Source organism: Pseudophryne corroboree, chromosome 4, assembly GCF_028390025.1.
Source record: "Pseudophryne corroboree isolate aPseCor3 chromosome 4, aPseCor3.hap2, whole genome shotgun sequence".
In the NCBI taxonomy this organism is placed as follows: Eukaryota; Metazoa; Chordata; class Amphibia; order Anura; family Myobatrachidae; genus Pseudophryne; species Pseudophryne corroboree.
Genome location: NC_086447.1, coordinates 765,014,115 through 765,033,397, shown reverse-complemented (window position 1 = coordinate 765,033,397; position 19,283 = coordinate 765,014,115). Strand labels below are relative to the sequence as shown.

Below are 19,283 nucleotides of genomic sequence, written 5' to 3'. Positions count from 1 at the left end.
CCTGAAGTCTGCTTTACCAACGTCCCCCTCCGACAGGGTGACGGTCTTGGAAGCCATTCACAAGCTGTACTCTCAGCAGGTGATAGTCAAGGTACCCCTTTTACAACAAGGAAAGGGGTATTATTCCACTCTATTTGTGGTACCGAAGCCGGATGGCTCGGTAAGACCTATTCTAAATCTGAAATCCTTGAACCTGTACATAAAGAAGTTCAAGTTCAAGATGGAGTCACTCAGAGCAGTGATAGCGAACCTGGAAGAAGGGGACTTTATGGTATCCTTGGACATCAAGGATGCGTATCTCCACGTTCCAATTTACCCCTCACACCAGGGGTACCTCAGGTTCGTCGTACAGAACTGTCACTATCAGTTTCAGACGCTGCCGTTCGGATTGTCCACGGCACCTCGGGTCTTTACCAAGGTAATGGCCGAGATGATGATTCTTCTTCGAAGAAAAGGCGTATTAATTATCCCATACTTGGACGATCTCCTAATAAGGGCAAGGTCCAGAGAACAGCTAGAGATGGGATTAGCACTGTCTCAAGAAGTGCTAAAACAGCACGGGTGGATTCTGAATATTCCAAAATCCCAGTTAATTCCGACAACACGTCTGCTGTTCCTAGGGATGATTCTGGACACGGTTCAGAAAAAGGTTTTTCTCCCGGAGGAAAAAGCCAAGGAGTTATCCGAGCTTGTCAGGAACCTCCTAAAACCAGGAAAGGTGTCTGTACATCAATGCACAAGAGTCCTGGGAAAAATGGTGGCTTCTTACGAAGCAATTCCATTCGGCAGATTCCACACAAGAATTTTCCAGAGGGATCTGTTGGACAAATGGTCAGGGTCGCATCTTCAGATGCACCAGCGGATAACCCTGTCTCCAAGGACAAGGGTATCTCTTCTGTGGTGGTTGCAGAGTGCTCATCTATTGGAGGGCCGCAGATTCGGCATACAGGATTGGATCCTGGTGACCACGGACGCCAGCCTGAGAGGCTGGGGAGCAGTCACACAAGGAAGAAACTTCCAGGGCGTGTGGTCGAGCCTGGAAACGTCTCTTCACATAAACATTCTGGAACTAAGAGCAATCTACAATGCTCTAAGCCAGGCAGAACCTCTGCTTCAAGGAAAACCGGTGTTGATCCAGTCGGACAACATCACAGCAGTCGCCCATGTGAACAGACAGGGCGGCACAAGAAGCAGGAGTGCAATGGCAGAAGCTGCAAGGATTCTTCGCTGGGCAGAGAATCATGTGATAGCACTGTCAGCAGTAGAGAAAAACACAGGAAAAAAGCGCTCAGTGCCGTTTCACATCTAACAAAAAAAGGAAAATGTATTGCGATACTTAATGTCCAAATTGTCAAAACAGTCCAGTGGGTAGCAGAATCCCATCTAGTGATCCTCTGGAAATATTCTCCCAAGAAGTGATAAATGTCTTCAAAAATGGCTCATGATGATATGCAAAGAAAAACAATACAATATCATGGTATAGTATGTCAGAAACTCTCTATTCAGATGCCAACCAACAAAAAGCAGGGATCCAATGCGTACCCCACTCACAATAAATGTGATGTTAATCCACTCATAAAGGTATCTTTCATATGATGGTAATTCAAGTATATCGTACCATACTCACTTCTCCACAAGTGGGAACCCTCGTATCAAGGTTTCTTTATGTGCTTCAAAATCTCCTCAATGATGAGCAGAATGGTATATATAATAAAAGGTTTTATTTTTAAAAAAGACAAAATCCATACATAATTATCCCAGACTATACAAGATGCTGTTCTATACAGATAATGCCGGTGGCCACTCACAGCAATTTACTGCCTGATGTTATTGCATCAAGTAATAGGATGGGAAATACATGAAGGATATGCCTGTGAATACTCTTCCAACGCGTTTCTCCCCTTTAGCGGGTCTTTGTCAAGGAACAAGAGTGTTCACAAGATAGCCTTATTTAAGGTGACAAACAGGAAATTAAAACAATTAAAACGTCCTATCTAAATTGCGGGTTGCCGTGGCAACGTGTCTCCACGTGTACCCAGCATTCCCTATACTTCCGTCTCTGGGAGGAAACATCTCTGGTCATTACACCAGTGAGTTCTTCCGCCCTCAGCCGTGACTGCTTCCGCCGCGTGTATTGACGGAACGTCACTTCCGCCTGCCGTTGCTATGGGGATACTCCGGGTTGTGTTCGCGCATACCTTGGTGCGCGTCACTCCCGTCCTCCATTGCTTTGATGATCTGTTTCCATGGTGACACACACTTATGGACACTGCTATGCACGGCAATAGAGCAGTCTTAACAGAAGTTTTTAAACAGGCATACCCTTCTCATATTAGCCCGTATTCTGCATATAGATACTTGGTAATAATAAATACATAGACAAAAATAAAAATAACAGATATTAAATTTATAAAAACCACCTCAACTCAAATTCATGATTTAGACCGTCCGGTGCCATAGTTTGTAAATTAAAAATCCACTGCATCTCACTTCTAGCCAGCCTATTCTCCTTATTATTATTACGCCACTGATCTTTTGTCAATTCAATGCCCCAAAAGGCCAGGATATGGTCAGTGGAGCAACTGTGGATTTCTTTAAAGTGGAGTGAGAATGGATGAGTAATCAGACCATTCCGGATATTCCGTACATGCTCACTCCATCTGATTTTTAGAGTCCTACTTGTTTTTCCTATATATAATTTATTACAGGAACACTGTATGGCGTATACTGCATATTTGCTGTTGCAAGTGATAAATTGTTTTATATTAAATTCCCTTCCGTTCCTGTTAAATTTTGTAAGTTTACGTATTTTAGAGGGGCAGCTTTTGCACATACTGCAGTCGCCACATCTGTGGAAACCTTGGTTTCTGACAACACCTCCCAATGGTTTCTCAATATAAGCACTAGTGGTTAATTGATCCTTCAAATTTCGAGCTCTTGTGTATATGAACTTTGGTTTGTCGGATAATATAGTTTTTAACACTGGGTCCTTCTTTAACAAGTGCCAATTTTTACAGAAAACTTTCTCTATGGCTTTGTGATGTCCTGTGAATTCTGTAATGAATGCTATATTGGGTTGTTTGTCCAATGTTACACTCTCCTGTCTGGTGCACAACAATTTTTCTCTATCTATTTGTGCAACTTTGTCTAGAGATGTCTGTAAAGCCAAAGGTTTGTATCCCTTCTGGATGAATTTCTTCCTCAAGATCTCAGCCTTTTTAAAAAATTCATCCTTATCGGTACAATTCCGTCTAATACGAGTGAATTGTCCTTCGGGGACATTTTTCAACCACAGTGGTAGGTGATTACTGCATGTACTTATATATGTGTTTGAATCCGTGGGTTTGATATATACAGTGGATTCAACTCTATCCTCCACCGGATATATACTAAGATCTAAAAAATTAACATTTAATTTACTCTGATCAAAATTGAGGTTGATTCCCAACCCATTGCTGTTAAGATAAGTGCAGAAACAATTAAGGGAGTCTTGATCACCCTTCCACACAAAGAGAACATCATCTATATATCTCCACCAGGAGACCAGGTTCGCCCGCCAGTCATGCCCAGTCCAGACCATGGCATCCTCCCATGTGGACATAAATAAATTAGCATAACTGGGGGCGAACCTGGTCCCCATGGCGGTACCGACCTCCTGATTATAGAAGTCCCCATCGAAATTGAAATAATTATGGTGCAAAATGAAGGAAATCCCCTCTAACATAAAATCACAAAGACCATCTTGTATTTTGGCAGTTATCAAGGTTTGTTTAACCGCCTCTAGACCATCTGTATGCTTAATTATCGTATACAATGAGGTCACATCACCAGTTACCAAAAACATATCCGAATCCCATTTAATATCCTTTAATTTATTTAAAACATCCCTTGTATCTTTAAGATATGATCGACATTCCACGACCAGGGGCTGAAGTTTTGAGTCAATAAAGTGGGACATATTGGCTGTAATGGAATTAGTCCCTGCCACTATAGGGCGACCTGGGGGGTTATGTGCATCTTTGTGGATCTTTGGCAAAAGATATAGCACTGGCACAGTATATTCCTCATTGACTAGGAATTCCGCTGTAGATTTATCTAAAGTGCCATTTAAAGTGTGTTTGTCTACCAAAGTTCGGAGGTTATTAAGAATCCTTAAAGAAGGATCGGTTCTCAATTTTTTATAGGTAACACCATCTTTTAACTGGCGCATGACTTCTGTAACATACATGGTTTTACTCATTACCACGACCCCTCCCCCCTTATCAGCGGGTTTGATTATTATAGACTCGTTTTTTTTGAGTCTATCTAGGGCCAGGCGTTCATTTTTACTGAGATTGTGTCTATGCGGAAGCATTTTTCCTTGTAGGCACTTAATTTCCTCATGGACTATCTTCTGGAATGAATCCACAAAACAACCCTTCATATAACTAGGGTTAAATTGAGATTTCCTTCTGAAATTCATATCAGTTGTCTCCACATTAGCACTTTCAACTTCACCATCCTTTGATGCAAAAAAATTTTTAAGTGACAATTTACGGATAAATTTTTGTATATCAATATACAAATTGAAAAAATTTATCTCGTTAGATGGACAGAATTTAAGGCCTTTTTTTAGGACCGAAACTTCATCTTCATCGAGAGTGTGGTCACTTAAATTAAAGATCTTTGTGACAGTCTCGCCATTTTCTACATTGTCAAATGATTTATTAACCTTAACCCTACGAATCTTGCGATCTCTTTTCCTCTGTCCTGCTCTTTTTCCTCGTCTGGTTTTACTACGAGGTGTAGACAGTGGTTTTGGGCTTTTTATAACTATCGTTTCCTCCAATTGTCTCTCCTGAATTCTAAAAAATTCTCTGATTGGGTTCGTTCCATTAGTGCACCGTATCTATTTCTAATTGGTAAGGGTGTATGCAAGGTTTCCCTAGGTTGGTACCGATCAAAATTTCCAACTCTTGATCTATAGTCCTCCCTATAAGGTCGGACATCATTATCCTTAATCCCTTGGAAGGGACTACCCCTCCTCGGGTGATACCTTTGATATGTACCTCCTTGCATGGCATCTTTATTAAAGGTCGTTCTATTTTGATTGGCATAATCCCGTCTCTGGAACCCTTTTTTTCTCATACTAATTATTTTATTTTTTTGGGTTGACAACACATGGTTATTATAGGCCCGTGGTTTAGAAACAGGTACATATGAATCATTACCACTTTCTTGGCCCTCTTTTTGTGATGTTTTCAAGGGCTCAAGTGGTATCCTATCTCTGGCCAATTTTTTGGTTTTTCGTTGTATAATCTCTTTCTCACTTTTCTTTATCCTATTGGCAATAACTTCTTCCATATTTTTAAATTCCTCCAAGTTCTGAAAGGGCACAAGGAGAGGTTCTAATGATTTAATTTGCTCATCCAAAGAATTGGCCTCTTTCTGTCTCTCTTGGATTATTAACTCCATAAGAGAAAAAGAGCAAGTTTGTAAAATACTTTCCCATTTATTGGAGAAATATTCACTGGAATCTGAGAAAGAAGCCTGCTTCTGTATCTGTAGACCCTTAGGGACTAGCTTCATTGTCAGATATTTTTCCAGTGTCACAATCTCCCAAAATATACGATTTTCCTTTAAAAGGATCTTTTCTAGCTTGCCCATAATATTCTCTAGAGTTTCATCCTCTAGATCTAACACTGGAATACCTTCAAATACAGTGTTTACTAAACCATTACGTTTAGTTCTGTGGTGAAACATAATGCAGCCTAGATAATAAATACAAGTGAACAGAAATACAGAAAATGGAGTGATGAATTACCCAAGGCGCAAAAACACCTATGCAGTGTTAGATCTAGAGGATGAAACTCTAGAGAATATTATGGGCAAGCTAGAAAAGATCCTTTTAAAGGAAAATCGTATATTTTGGGAGATTGTGACACTGGAAAAATATCTGACAATGAAGCTAGTCCCTAAGGGTCTACAGATACAGAAGCAGGCTTCTTTCTCAGATTCCAGTGAATATTTCTCCAATAAATGGGAAAGTATTTTACAAACTTGCTCTTTTTCTCTTATGGAGTTAATAATCCAAGAGAGACAGAAAGAGGCCAATTCTTTGGATGAGCAAATTAAATCATTAGAACCTCTCCTTGTGCCCTTTCAGAACTTGGAGGAATTTAAAAATATGGAAGAAGTTATTGCCAATAGGATAAAGAAAAGTGAGAAAGAGATTATACAACGAAAAACCAAAAAATTGGCCAGAGATAGGATACCACTTGAGCCCTTGAAAACATCACAAAAAGAGGGCCAAGAAAGTGGTAATGATTCATATGTACCTGTTTCTAAACCACGGGCCTATAATAACCATGTGTTGTCAACCCAAAAAAATAAAATAATTAGTATGAGAAAAAAAGGGTTCCAGAGACGGGATTATGCCAATCAAAATAGAACGACCTTTAATAAAGATGCCATGCAAGGAGGTACATATCAAAGGTATCACCCGAGGAGGGGTAGTCCCTTCCAAGGGATTAAGGATAATGATGTCCGACCTTATAGGGAGGACTATAGATCAAGAGTTGGAAATTTTGATCGGTACCAACCTAGGGAAACCTTGCATACACCCTTACCAATTAGAAATAGATACGGTGCACTAATGGAACGAACCCAATCAGAGAATTTTTTAGAATTCAGGAGAGACAATTGGAGGAAACGATAGTTATAAAAAGCCCAAAACCACTGTCTACACCTCGTAGTAAAACCAGACGAGGAAAAAGAGCAGGACAGAGGAAAAGAGATCGCAAGATTCGTAGGGTTAAGGTTAATAAATCATTTGACAATGTAGAAAATGGCGAGACTGTCACAAAGATCTTTAATTTAAGTGACCACACTCTCGATGAAGATGAAGTTTCGGTCCTAAAAAAAGGCCTTAAATTCTGTCCATCTAACGAGATAAATTTTTTCAATTTGTATATTGATATACAAAAATTTATCCGTAAATTGTCACTTAAAAATTTTTTTGCATCAAAGGATGGTGAAGTTGAAAGTGCTAATGTGGAGACAACTGATATGAATTTCAGAAGGAAATCTCAATTTAACCCTAGTTATATGAAGGGTTGTTTTGTGGATTCATTCCAGAAGATAGTCCATGAGGAAATTAAGTGCCTACAAGGAAAAATGCTTCCGCATAGACACAATCTCAGTAAAAATGAACGCCTGGCCCTAGATAGACTCAAAAAAAACGAGTCTATAATAATCAAACCCGCTGATAAGGGGGGAGGGGTCGTGGTAATGAGTAAAACCATGTATGTTACAGAAGTCATGCGCCAGTTAAAAGATGATGTTACCTATAAAAAATTGAGAACCGATCCTTCTTTAAGGATTCTTAATAACCTCCGAACTTTGGTAGACAAACACACTTTAAATGGCACTTTAGATAAATCTACAGCGGAATTCCTAGTCAATGAGGAATATACTGTGCCAGTGCTATATCTTTTGCCAAAGATCCACAAAGATGCACATAACCCCCCAGGTCGCCCTATAGTGGCAGGGACTAATTCCATTACAGCCAATATGTCCCACTTTATTGACTCAAAACTTCAGCCCCTGGTCGTGGAATGTCGATCATATCTTAAAGATACAAGGGATGTTTTAAATAAATTAAAGGATATTAAATGGGATTCGGATATGTTTTTGGTAACTGGTGATGTGACCTCATTGTATACGATAATTAAGCATACAGATGGTCTAGAGGCGGTTAAACAAACCTTGATAACTGCCAAAATACAAGATGGTCTTTGTGATTTTATGTTAGAGGGGATTTCCTTCATTTTGCACCATAATTATTTCAATTTCGATGGGGACTTCTATAATCAGGAGGTCGGTACCGCCATGGGGACCAGGTTCGCCCCCAGTTATGCTAATTTATTTATGTCCAGATGGGAGGATGCCATGGTCTGGACTGGGCATGACTGGCGGGCGAACCTGGTCTCCTGGTGGAGATATATAGATGATGTTCTCTTTGTGTGGAAGGGTGATCAAGACTCCCTTAATTGTTTCTGCACTTATCTTAACAGCAATGGGTTGGGAATCAACCTCAATTTTGATCAGAGTAAATTAAATGTTAATTTTTTAGATCTTAGTATATATCCGGTGGAGGATAGAGTTGAATCCACTGTATATATCAAACCCACGGATTCAAACACATATATAAGTACATGCAGTAATCACCTACCACTGTGGTTGAAAAATGTCCCCGAAGGACAATTCACTCGTATTAGACGGAATTGTACCGATAAGGATGAATTTTTTAAAAAGGCTGAGATCTTGAGGAAGAAATTCATCCAGAAGGGATACAAACCTTTGGCTTTACAGACATCTCTAGACAAAGTTGCACAAATAGATAGAGAAAAATTGTTGTGCACCAGACAGGAGAGTGTAACATTGGACAAACAACCCAATATAGCATTCATTACAGAATTCACAGGACATCACAAAGCCATAGAGAAAGTTTTCTGTAAAAATTGGCACTTGTTAAAGAAGGACCCAGTGTTAAAAACTATATTATCCGACAAACCAAAGTTCATATACACAAGAGCTCGAAATTTGAAGGATCAATTAACCACTAGTGCTTATATTGAGAAACCATTGGGAGGTGTTGTCAGAAACCAAGGTTTCCACAGATGTGGCGACTGCAGTATGTGCAAAAGCTGCCCCTCTAAAATACGTAAACTTACAAAATTTAACAGGAACGGAAGGGAATTTAATATAAAACAATTTATCACTTGCAACAGCAAATATGCAGTATACGCCATACAGTGTTCCTGTAATAAATTATATATAGGAAAAACAAGTAGGACTCTAAAAATCAGATGGAGTGAGCATGTACGGAATATCCGGAATGGTCTGATTACTCATCCATTCTCACTCCACTTTAAAGAAATCCACAGTTGCTCCACTGACCATATCCTGGCCTTTTGGGGCATTGAATTGACAAAAGATCAGTGGCGTAATAATAATAAGGAGAATAGGCTGGCTAGAAGTGAGATGCAGTGGATTTTTAATTTACAAACTATGGCACCGGACGGTCTAAATCATGAATTTGAGTTGAGGTGGTTTTTATAAATTTAATATCTGTTATTTTTATTTTTGTCTATGTATTTATTATTACCAAGTATCTATATGCAGAATACGGGCTAATATGAGAAGGGTATGCCTGTTTAAAAACTTCTGTTAAGACTGCTCTATTGCTGTGCATAGCAGTGTCCATAAGTGTGTGTCACCATGGAAACAGATCATCAAAGCAATGGAGGACGGGAGTGACGCGCACCAAGGTATGCGCGAACACAACCCGGAGTATCCCCATAGCAACGGCAGGCGGAAGTGACGTTCCGTCAATACACGCGGCGGAAGCAGTCACGGCTGAGGGCGGAAGAACTCACTGGTGTAATGACCAGAGATGTTTCCTCCCAGAGACGGAAGTATAGGGAATGCTGGGTACACGTGGAGACACGTTGCCACGGCAACCCGCAATTTAGATAGGACGTTTTAATTGTTTTAATTTCCTGTTTGTCACCTTAAATAAGGCTATCTTGTGAACACTCTTGTTCCTTGACAAAGACCCGCTAAAGGGGAGAAACGCGTTGGAGAGTATTCACAGGCATATCCTTCATGTATTTCCCATCCTATTACTTGATGCAATAACATCAGGCAGTAAATTGCTGTGAGTGGCCACCGGCATTATCTGTATAGAACAGCATCTTGTATAGTCTGGGATAATTATGTATGGATTTTGTCTTTTTTAAAAATAAAACCTTTTATTATATATACCATTCTGCTCATCATTGAGGAGATTTTGAAGCACATAAAGAAACCTTGATACGAGGGTTCCCACTTGTGGAGAAGTGAGTATGGTACGATATACTTGAATTACCATCATATGAAAGATACCTTTATGAGTGGATTAACATCACATTTATTGTGAGTGGGGTACGCATTGGATCCCTGCTTTTTGTTGGTTGGCATCTGAATAGAGAATTTCTGACATACTATACCATGATATTGTATTGTTTTTCTTTGCATATCATCATGAGCCATTTTTGAAGACATTTATCACTTCTTGGGAGAATATTTCCAGAGGATCACTAGATGGGATTCTGCTACCCACTGGACTGTTTTGACAATTTGGACATTAAGTATCGCAATACATTTTCCTTTTTTTGTTAGATGTGAAACGGCACTGAGCGCTTTTTTCCTGTGTTTTTCTCTACATATATTTGCATACAGGGGTTAAAGTGGCCCTTTTCACCACAGGTAGCTGCATAGGTGTTTTTGCGCCTTGGGTAATTCATCACTCCATTTTCTGTAGCACTGTCAGCAGTGTTCATCCCGGGAGTGGACAACTGGGAAGCAGACTTCCTCAGCAGACACGACCTTCACCCGGGAGAGTGGGGACTTCATCCAGAAGTTTTCCACATGCTGGTAACCCGTTGGGAAAGACCAATGGTGGACATGATGGCGTCTCGCCTCAACAAAAAACTGGACAGGTATTGCGCCAGGTCAAGATATCCGCAGGCAATAGCTGTGGACGCGCTGGTAACGCCTTGGGTGTACCAGTCGGTGTATGTGTTTCCTCCTCTGCCTCTCATACCAAAAGTATTGAGAATTATACGGCAAAGAGGCGTAAGAACGATACTAGTGGTTCCGGATTGGCCAAGAAGGACTTGGTACCCGGAACTTCAAGAGATGATCACGGAAGATCCGTGGCCTCTACCTCTGAGAAGGGACTTGCTTCAGCAGGGTCCCTGTCTGTTTCAAGACTTACCGCGGCTGCGTTTGACGGCATGGCGGTTGAACGCCGGATCCTAAAGGAAAAAGGCATGCCGGAAGAAGTCATTCCTACTTTGATTAAAGCAAGGAAGGAAGTAACCGCGCAACATTATCACCGCATTTGGCGAAAATATGTTGCGTGGTGCGAGGATCGGAGTGCTCCGACGGAGGAATTTCAACTGGGTCGATTCCTACATTTCCTGCAATCAGGATTGTCTATGGGTCTCAAATTGGGATCTATTAAGGTTCAAATTTCGGCCCTGTCGATTTTCTTCCAAAAAGAATTGGCTTCAGTTCCTGAAGTCCAGACTTTTGTTAAGGGAGTGCTGCATATACAGCCCCCTGTGGTGCCTCCAGTGGCACCGTGGGATCTCAATGTTGTTTTGGACTTTCTCAAATCTCATTGGTTTGAACCACTAAAAACTGTGGATTTGAAATATCTCACATGGAAAGTGACCATGCTACTAGCCCTGGCTTCGGCCAGGAGAGTGTCAGAACTGGCAGCTTTATCTTACAAAAGCCCATATCTGATTTTCCATTCGGACAGGGCAGAACTGCGGACTCGTCCGCATTTTCTCCCTAAGGTGGTGTCAGCATTTCATCTGAACCAACCTATTGTAGTGCCTGCGGCTACAAGCGACTTGGAGGACTCCAAGTTGTTGGACGTTGTCAGAGCTTTAAAAATATACATTTCAAGGACAGCTGGAGTCAGGAAATCTGACTCGCTGTTTATACTATATGCTCCCAACAAGTTGGGCGCTCCTGCGTCTAAGCAGACTATTGCTCGCTGGATTTGTAGTACGATTCAGCTTGCACATTCTGTGGCAGGCCTGCCACAGCCAAAATCGGTAAAAGCCCACTCCACAAGGAAGGTGGGTTCTTCTTGGGCGGCTGCCCGAGGGGTCTCGGCATTACAACTCTGCCGAGCGGCTACGTGGTCGGGGGAGAACACGTTTGTAAAATTCTACAAATTTGATACCCTGGCTAAGGAGGACCTGGAGTTCTCTCATTCGGTGCTGCAGAGTCATCCGCACTCTCCCGCCCGTTTGGGAGCTTTGGTATAATCCCCATGGTCCTTTCAGGAACCCCAGCATCCACTAGGACGATAGAGAAAATAAGAATTTACTTACCGATAATTCTATTTCTCGGAGTCCGTAGTGGATGCTGGGCGCCCATCCCAAGTGCGGATTATCTGCATTACTTGTACATAGTTACAAAAATCGGGTTATTATTGTTGTGAGCCATCTTTTCAGAGGCTCCGCTGTTATCATACTGTTAACTGGGTTTAGATCACAGGTTGTACGGTGTGATTGGTGTGGCTGGTATGAGTCTTACCCGGGATTCATAAATCCTTCCTTATTGTGTACGCTCGTCCGGGCACAGTACCTAACTGAGGCTTGGAGGAGGGTCATAGGGGGAGGAGCCAGTACACACCACCTGATCGTAAAGCTTTACTTTTTGTGCCCTGTCTCCTGCGGAGCCGCTATTCCCCATGGTCCTTTCAGGAACCCCAGCATCCACTACGGACTCCGAGAAATAGAATTATCGGTAAGTAAATTCTTATTATTAAAATGCTACAGTTCTATGTATGTATAATCCTTATAGGTTTTTATATAAACAAAATACTTTCCTAGGTGACAGCTATTAGTACTGTAATTAAGGGGAGGGGGAATGGGGTCTTATAAAATGAGGCAAAAACGGTAAAGAAAGGAATTTCAGACACTTCAGAAATGTCAATTTAATTGTAGAATGAATTAAAACTACCGTTTCCTGTATCTACTCATAGGATAGAGTGCAGTTGGCAGTTAAAGAAAGTTCTGCAAGGATATCAGCATGTTGTAAAGCAGGTAAAGCAATGTCGTTTTATTTATGTAATTTTGTTTTCATATGTTCAATTCAGATTTAGTCATGAGGTATGAGTGGAAAGAAAGATAATAAATTGGTTTTAAGGGGTGCGAGGGTTCAAAATAAACCTATAAGTAACAAGAGATTGTATACAATTTGTGTATGTGTATAGAGAAGGTCTTGTATACCCTCAAGTAGCACATTTAATGCAATCTGTGTCATGGACTCCCACAGTTATACCCCTTTAACACCAAGCCTTGGACCCGAGCACAAATTGCCAGGTAAACCTGGGTCCACTTGGGCTATTTGTGCCAGGTCTCAGTGAGCTCCTGTTTTAATTCCCCATTTACGCAGAGGCATGGATCCAATAAATTCCCTGGTCATGAGTCGCGGACCCTCCACACATAACCTGGGTCAACCCATTTTATACAGAAACACAACCTGGGTTTACCCATCAATTTTTCCCGGGTCCTTGCCACGGTGTGAAAGGAGTAACACCCTGGAATTGAGATCTTCCATGCCTGAGAGACATTAATTTGTGCTTGTGTTTGACAGAAATAAGTGTGAAAGATGACAGGAGTCTGGTATATGTCACACTGCTTATTTATTTCTTACTACAATGTGGGAGGCGCAGTGCTCCTATACAGCAAGTCAACAACTGTAGTATAGGAAGCCTAATACCAGGTGTGGTTGCCTGGGTGGTAACCTGGCTCCTTTAGGGTGCCTCATTCTGTGTAGTACTTTGTACATATGTTTCCCTGGATACACGTAGCAGTGGTTCTAAAACTGTGTGCCTAGGCACCCTGGGGTACTGCGAGGGTCTTGAAGGGGTGCCTCGGATTGGTTATGATTAAAGTGCTAGGCAAAACCAGTGATAGTGGCTGCCAATCATAAAACGTGGACAATCGGAAGCACAACATCACATAAACATCACCACATAACTGAACCTAAGAATGACAGGTAGGCATAATTTACTTACATTTTCAAAAAAAATATTAAAATTATCAATAAAAAAACATTTAACCTAGGGGGTGGTATGATAAAGAAATGCTGATACTTTAAAGGGCCCCATACACTAGAACGATTATGGACGATTTCAGCCCAATTCGGGCATTCGGCCCGATATATTGGGTGAAATCGGGCATTTTGGCTGTGTATCCGATCCGATCCGATGCGCGGCCCAGTGAGCATCGGATCGGATCCTCCAGATTGAATGTGCTACACATTCAATCTGATCCGACCCCGCAGGCGTGGCTGGGATCGCCCAAGATACATTGTATGCAAAAGGACAGCATACAATGTATCTTGAGCGATCCTGCCGCCGGGGTGATCGCCAGCGATCGCCTGTGACATGTCAGATGGACATGTTGCAGGAGTGTATGGGGCCCTTAAGGCGCTGTGAATCAAGAAAGTTTGGCCACCACTGCACGTCTAGTGAGGCACACAGAAGCACGAACACAATAGATATCACAGGTGAGTGCTTAGTACATCCCAACCAACTCCACATTGCTATCTACGAGACCAGACATAAGTACCCAGCTGCTTTCGTTCATCTTGGGGAATCGTACTAAGCACTAATCACACACCCCTCATCTTTTCTAGTTATTGAATGGTCTTCTGAGGACTCACACAGTCCTCTCTTGTCTATACCCTTCTCCACCCTCCATGTCACGTATGGGGAATAAAAAGAAATCCGAATCTAAAGGTGTATACACACGGTGAGATTTCTCCTTTCAATTTTGATTATACTGTATAGTCAAAATCGCAAGGAAAGTTAGTGCTAACACCTTGCGATCCCGATTTGATCCCGATGCGGGCCCCCATAGTGTCGGTATCGCAAAGCTAGACAGACTGTGCAGGCAAGTCAATCTTGGCTATATAGGCCCTCATTCCGAGTTGTTCGCTCGTTCTTTTTCATCGCATCGCAGCGATTTTCCGCAAACTGCGCATGCGCAATGTTCGCACTGCGGCTGCGCCAAGTAAATTTGCTAAGAAGTTTGGTATTTTACTCACGGCATTACAAGGTTTTTTCTTCGTTCTGGTGATCGTTGTGTGATTGACAGGAAGTGGGTGTTTCTGGGCGGAAACTGGCCGTTTTATGGGAGTGTGTGAAAAAACGCTGCCGTTTCTGGGAAAAACGCGGGAGTGGCTGGAGAAACGGGGGAGTGTCTGGGCGAACGCTGGGTGTGTTTGTGACGTCAAACCAGGAACGAAACTGACTGAACTGATCGCAGTGGCAGAGTAAGTGTCGAGCTACTCAGAAACTGCTTAGAAATTTCTATTCGCAATTTTGAGAATCTTTCGTTCGCAATTTTGCTAAGCTAAGATACACTCCCAGAGGGCGGCGGCTTAGCATGTGCAATGCTGCTAAAAGCAGCTTGCGAGCGAACAACTCAGAATGAGGGCCATAGTGTACTATCTAGTACAAAGCATAGTCAAAATTTGCACTTAGTCAAAATCGAAAGTACAGATAGTCAAAATCGAAAATACAGATAGTCAAAATCTGTTCTGGGCTCTGGGGGACTTCAAGGGAAATCGCATAGTGAAAATCGGGCATAGCAAGGATCTCACTGTGTGTATGCACCTTAAGTCAGAAGAGGGTACTACAGATGTGTCCTCATTCATTTAGCCTCAGATGCCTGGCATGAGTGAACCACCAGGTCCCGTGCAACTCTGCTAATATCAGGTGTCTTTTTTTTGCCGGAAATATGCCTTAATCACAACCCAGTGTGGCTAGGAAGTACAAGGAGACTGTGCTGATTAATTTGATATATGACACTTGCATATTGTGTGTGACTGAGTCTGTATACGGAGAAGGACAGAAAAAGCGTCATATCAAATTAAGCAGCACAGTCTCCTTGTGCGTCATAGTCGCATGACGTTGAGACTAGGCTGCAAATAAAGAATCAAAAAAGACGCCCGGCGCTTGAAGATTCTCACACGACCTGGCCTGCCGAGGAGGGTTGTTTGGCATGACTGCAGCAAAGATGTATGAGGAAACATCTGTGTACGTACAATCATTTTGAATTGACTGCAAATAGGAGACAAAACATTAGAATTCCAGTTGTTGACAAAAGTTAATCTTAAAAATAGATACATCTATGGGAGCTTTGGGAGTGGTGAGAACTCTGGTTAGCAGATTTTGATAATTCTCATTTTTCAGAACTGTTTTGATAACATAAAAATAAACCTATTAAAATAGAGTTTTTTTTTCTTATTAAACAGAGATTACAGCACAGTCCAAATCTTACAAGTTTTATGTTGGAACTAAAGACTATATTGGTAAGTATTAATGATTTTGTAAGGAAATATGACCTAATAAACATGCTCTATATAGCGTTCAATCTATGTTGTGTGCCGGGCAGGGTACCGATCAGATGAGATGTCACTTATGTGTGCATCAAAGTTGCGTCCTATAAAGGGCCGTGGTCTCGTGGCATGCCCCCTGTTCAACACTATAGGGGGGCGTACCCAACACTTACGGTGATGCTGGGCTGCCCCCAAGCTGCATTCGCATTGTAAATAGATGCATACGCACCACTGAAACAGCCTAGCGGGATCCCTACTATATCTGTCCTAAGATTTACCTACAGATGTGTCCTCATAAATCTTTGCTGCAGATGCGCCAAGTTCAGTGAAACTGCAAGCGTTTGGCATCTTTTTTGCCAAAAATACTACTTAGTCGCAACACGATGCAGCTGGGATGCACCAGGAGACTGTGCTGATCAATTTATCTGTGTGAGACTAAGGGCCTAATTCAGCTCTGATCGCAGCAGCAAATTTGTTAAATAATGGGCAAAACCATGTGCACTGCAGGGGGGCAGATATAACCTGTGCATGGAGTGTTAGATTTGGGTGGGGTGCGTTTAAACTGAAATCTAAATTACAGTATAAAAATAAAGCAGCCAGTATTTACCCTGCACAGAAACCATATAACCCACCCAAATCTAACTCTCTCTGCAAATGTTATATCTGCCACACCTGCAGTGCACATGGGTGGTCATTCCGAGTTGTTCGCTCGTTGACGATTTTCGCTATGCTGTGATTTGTTGCTAAATGCGCATGCGCATGGTACGCAGCGCGCATGCACTTAGTTATTTAACTAAAAACTTAGTAGATTTGCTGGTGTTCGTGCGGCGCTTTTCAGTCGCACTGCTGATCGGTGAATGATTGACAGGAAAGGGGCGTTTCTGGGTGGTAACTGAGCGTTTTCCGGGAGTGTGCTAAAACACGCAGGCGTGTCAGGGAAAAACGCGGGAGTGTCTGGCCGAACGCAGGGCGTGTTTGTGACGTCAAACCAGGAAATAAACGGACTGAGCTGATCGCAATCTAGGAGTAGGTCTGGAGCTACTCAGAAACTGCAAGAAAATATTTAGTAGCAATTCTGCTAATCTTTCGTTCGCTATTCTGCTAAGCTAAGATACACTCCCAGAGGGCGGCGGCCTAGCGTTTGCAATGCTTCTAAAAGCAGCTAGCGAGCAAACAACTCGGAATGACCACCATGGTTTTGTCCATTAGCTAACAAATTTGCTGCTACGATCAGGTCTGAATTACCCCCAAAGTGTCTGAATTTGCATACAAAGTGCTACGATGCAGTGGCTGTGGCTTTTTTCCATGTCAAGTTTTGCTTCATATACAGACTCAGTTGCACACAGATATACAAGTGTTTCATATCAAATTAATCAGCACAGTTTCATGGTGAGTCCTCGTCGCATTGCAGTGCAAGTAAGACGCATTTCTGCAGCGGGGTACACTGGGATTCCACAGGGAATAACATTGGGGGTGTAGAGTTGGATCTTGATCCGAGGCACCAACAGGCTAAACGCTTTGAGTGTTCCCAGGATACACCACCCACAACGCCTCCTCTATAACCCCCGCTTCCGTGCACAGGAGCTCACTTTTAAAGTTGGTGCCTGCATAGCGGGTCACTAACAGGGGGGGCTACGTTAGGCAACCCTGAAGAAAGAAGAATATATTTTTTTGAAGATACTTCATGGGCCGCAGCACTCTTTATGTCCAGGGTACATACTGTGCTGCGGCTCCATCACCTTCCCACTGCGGCGCTGTATACTCCCGCAGCCTGGTTCCCTGGTACTTGCAGCGGAGACGCACCGGTATTCAGGCACACCGGCGCTACAAATCTCCAGGATCGCGTGGCTGCAGGACACGGGGAGAAGGTAAGAGGGTCCCGCAGGTGGGACCCGCCTGGCTAAATCGCGATCCCGTGCGGTCTCCAGGAGATGGCCTGAGCAGCTGGCGTGGACACTGAATGGCTCATGGACCCCACCATATCCACCAGGGCAGCCGGAGCGCAGGTTGGTTTTCTTGAAAAACCGTTTGACAAAGGCCTCATAAGTACCGGTGGTAAAGTGCAGCATGAGGGGAAAAGGCGCTGACCTGTAGCCCCTCCCCCCCCCCCAGCTCCGGGCGCCATCTTACGCAGGTGTTCCCGCCCTGGAGCTGCTTTCACTTTCTCCCTCACTCCCTGCAGAGATCTGGCGCCATTTCTATGGCAAGGGCTGCTCTCAACGGGATTGCTGAGCTGATGTCTCCTCTGTAAAGCCTCCTGTCACAGCGCCATGCTTTTACAGTCACTTGAGTATTCTACATGTCGTTTAGACAGTGTTAGTTAAGAACAAGTGTAATTATAACAGAATAGGTGGTACAATTATTTTGTGAGATACATCCAGTATGACTGTGCTTTGTTATAGCTTTCTGCATATACATATCTGTTGTCATATGTAATTTGCCTGTCCAGTGCGGAATTATTGTTGTGCACTTCATAACTGCATTGTCTTTGTGACTGAGTTGGCCTATAGCTGCTGTATGTTTTCATTTAGTGTATCACACCCTTGCTATCACTATATTCTGTGCCGTGAGAGGATAAGTGCGTCAGGGTCCACATTATTTATATATACAGTATATAGTGCTACACAGTCTATACAGCTCAGTGTATGTTAAATACATTGGTAACACGTCTTACGTCCCCTGTGGGACTGCCGGTGCCATTACAGCCACAAATGGTCCCTGTAGCAAATCCGCCTTGGGCGGACACTCTGTCTGCTCAGATACAGATTTTGAATAAAGCTTTGGTTAAACAGAAGCCTACACCTCAGCCTTCTGGGGCCAAGGCGCACTACAAGTGTATGGTTTCCTCAGCCCAATCCTCCCCTGTTTCGGATACTTCTGATGAGGATGGGGCTTATACTGCTCCGACTGACTCTGACTCAGCGGCCTCTGACGGGGAGCCTGTAACTCAAGTTGATGTCCCTGACTTAGTGGAAGCTATCAAAATGGTTCTCCAGATTGATGATGAAGCAGATACCACTACTGTGTCAAAGAAGCCTGATAAATTCAAGCATCAGAAGGTGGTTGAAGTTGTTTTCCCTCACTCTGACAGTTTAATTGACATACGTCAGGAGGCATGGGCTTCACCAGGGAAGAAATTCTCCCTCTAAGAAGATGCTAGCTCGCTATCCTATCCCTACAGAGTTCAGTACCAAGTTGGAAACTCCACCTCCGGTAGACTCTCATGTCCCACGGTTTGTGCTGTTCCCTTCTCTGCCTGTCACCACTGTCACCTTGAAGGAACCGACAGGTAAGCGCGTGGAGGGATGCCTGAAGTATGTTTT

The 19,283-nt window shown here is 42.8% G+C and overlaps 1 protein-coding gene across 4 annotated transcripts in view; it reads left to right on the top strand.

The window, feature by feature from the left end:
* Positions 1-19,283, top strand: part of FANCL (FA complementation group L) — a 265,614-nt gene that overhangs the window by 89,460 nt on the left and 156,871 nt on the right. For 2 of the 4 annotated variants that reach the window (XM_063918208.1, XM_063918206.1), the window contains 2 exons: positions 12,593-12,653; positions 15,877-15,933. In XM_063918208.1, the coding sequence (XP_063774278.1) occupies positions 12,593-12,653; positions 15,877-15,933 (118 nt within the window). The remainder of the gene's footprint in view (positions 1-12,592; positions 12,654-15,876; positions 15,934-19,283) is intronic. The other 2 variants (XM_063918209.1, XM_063918207.1) reach the window with 1 other exon arrangement.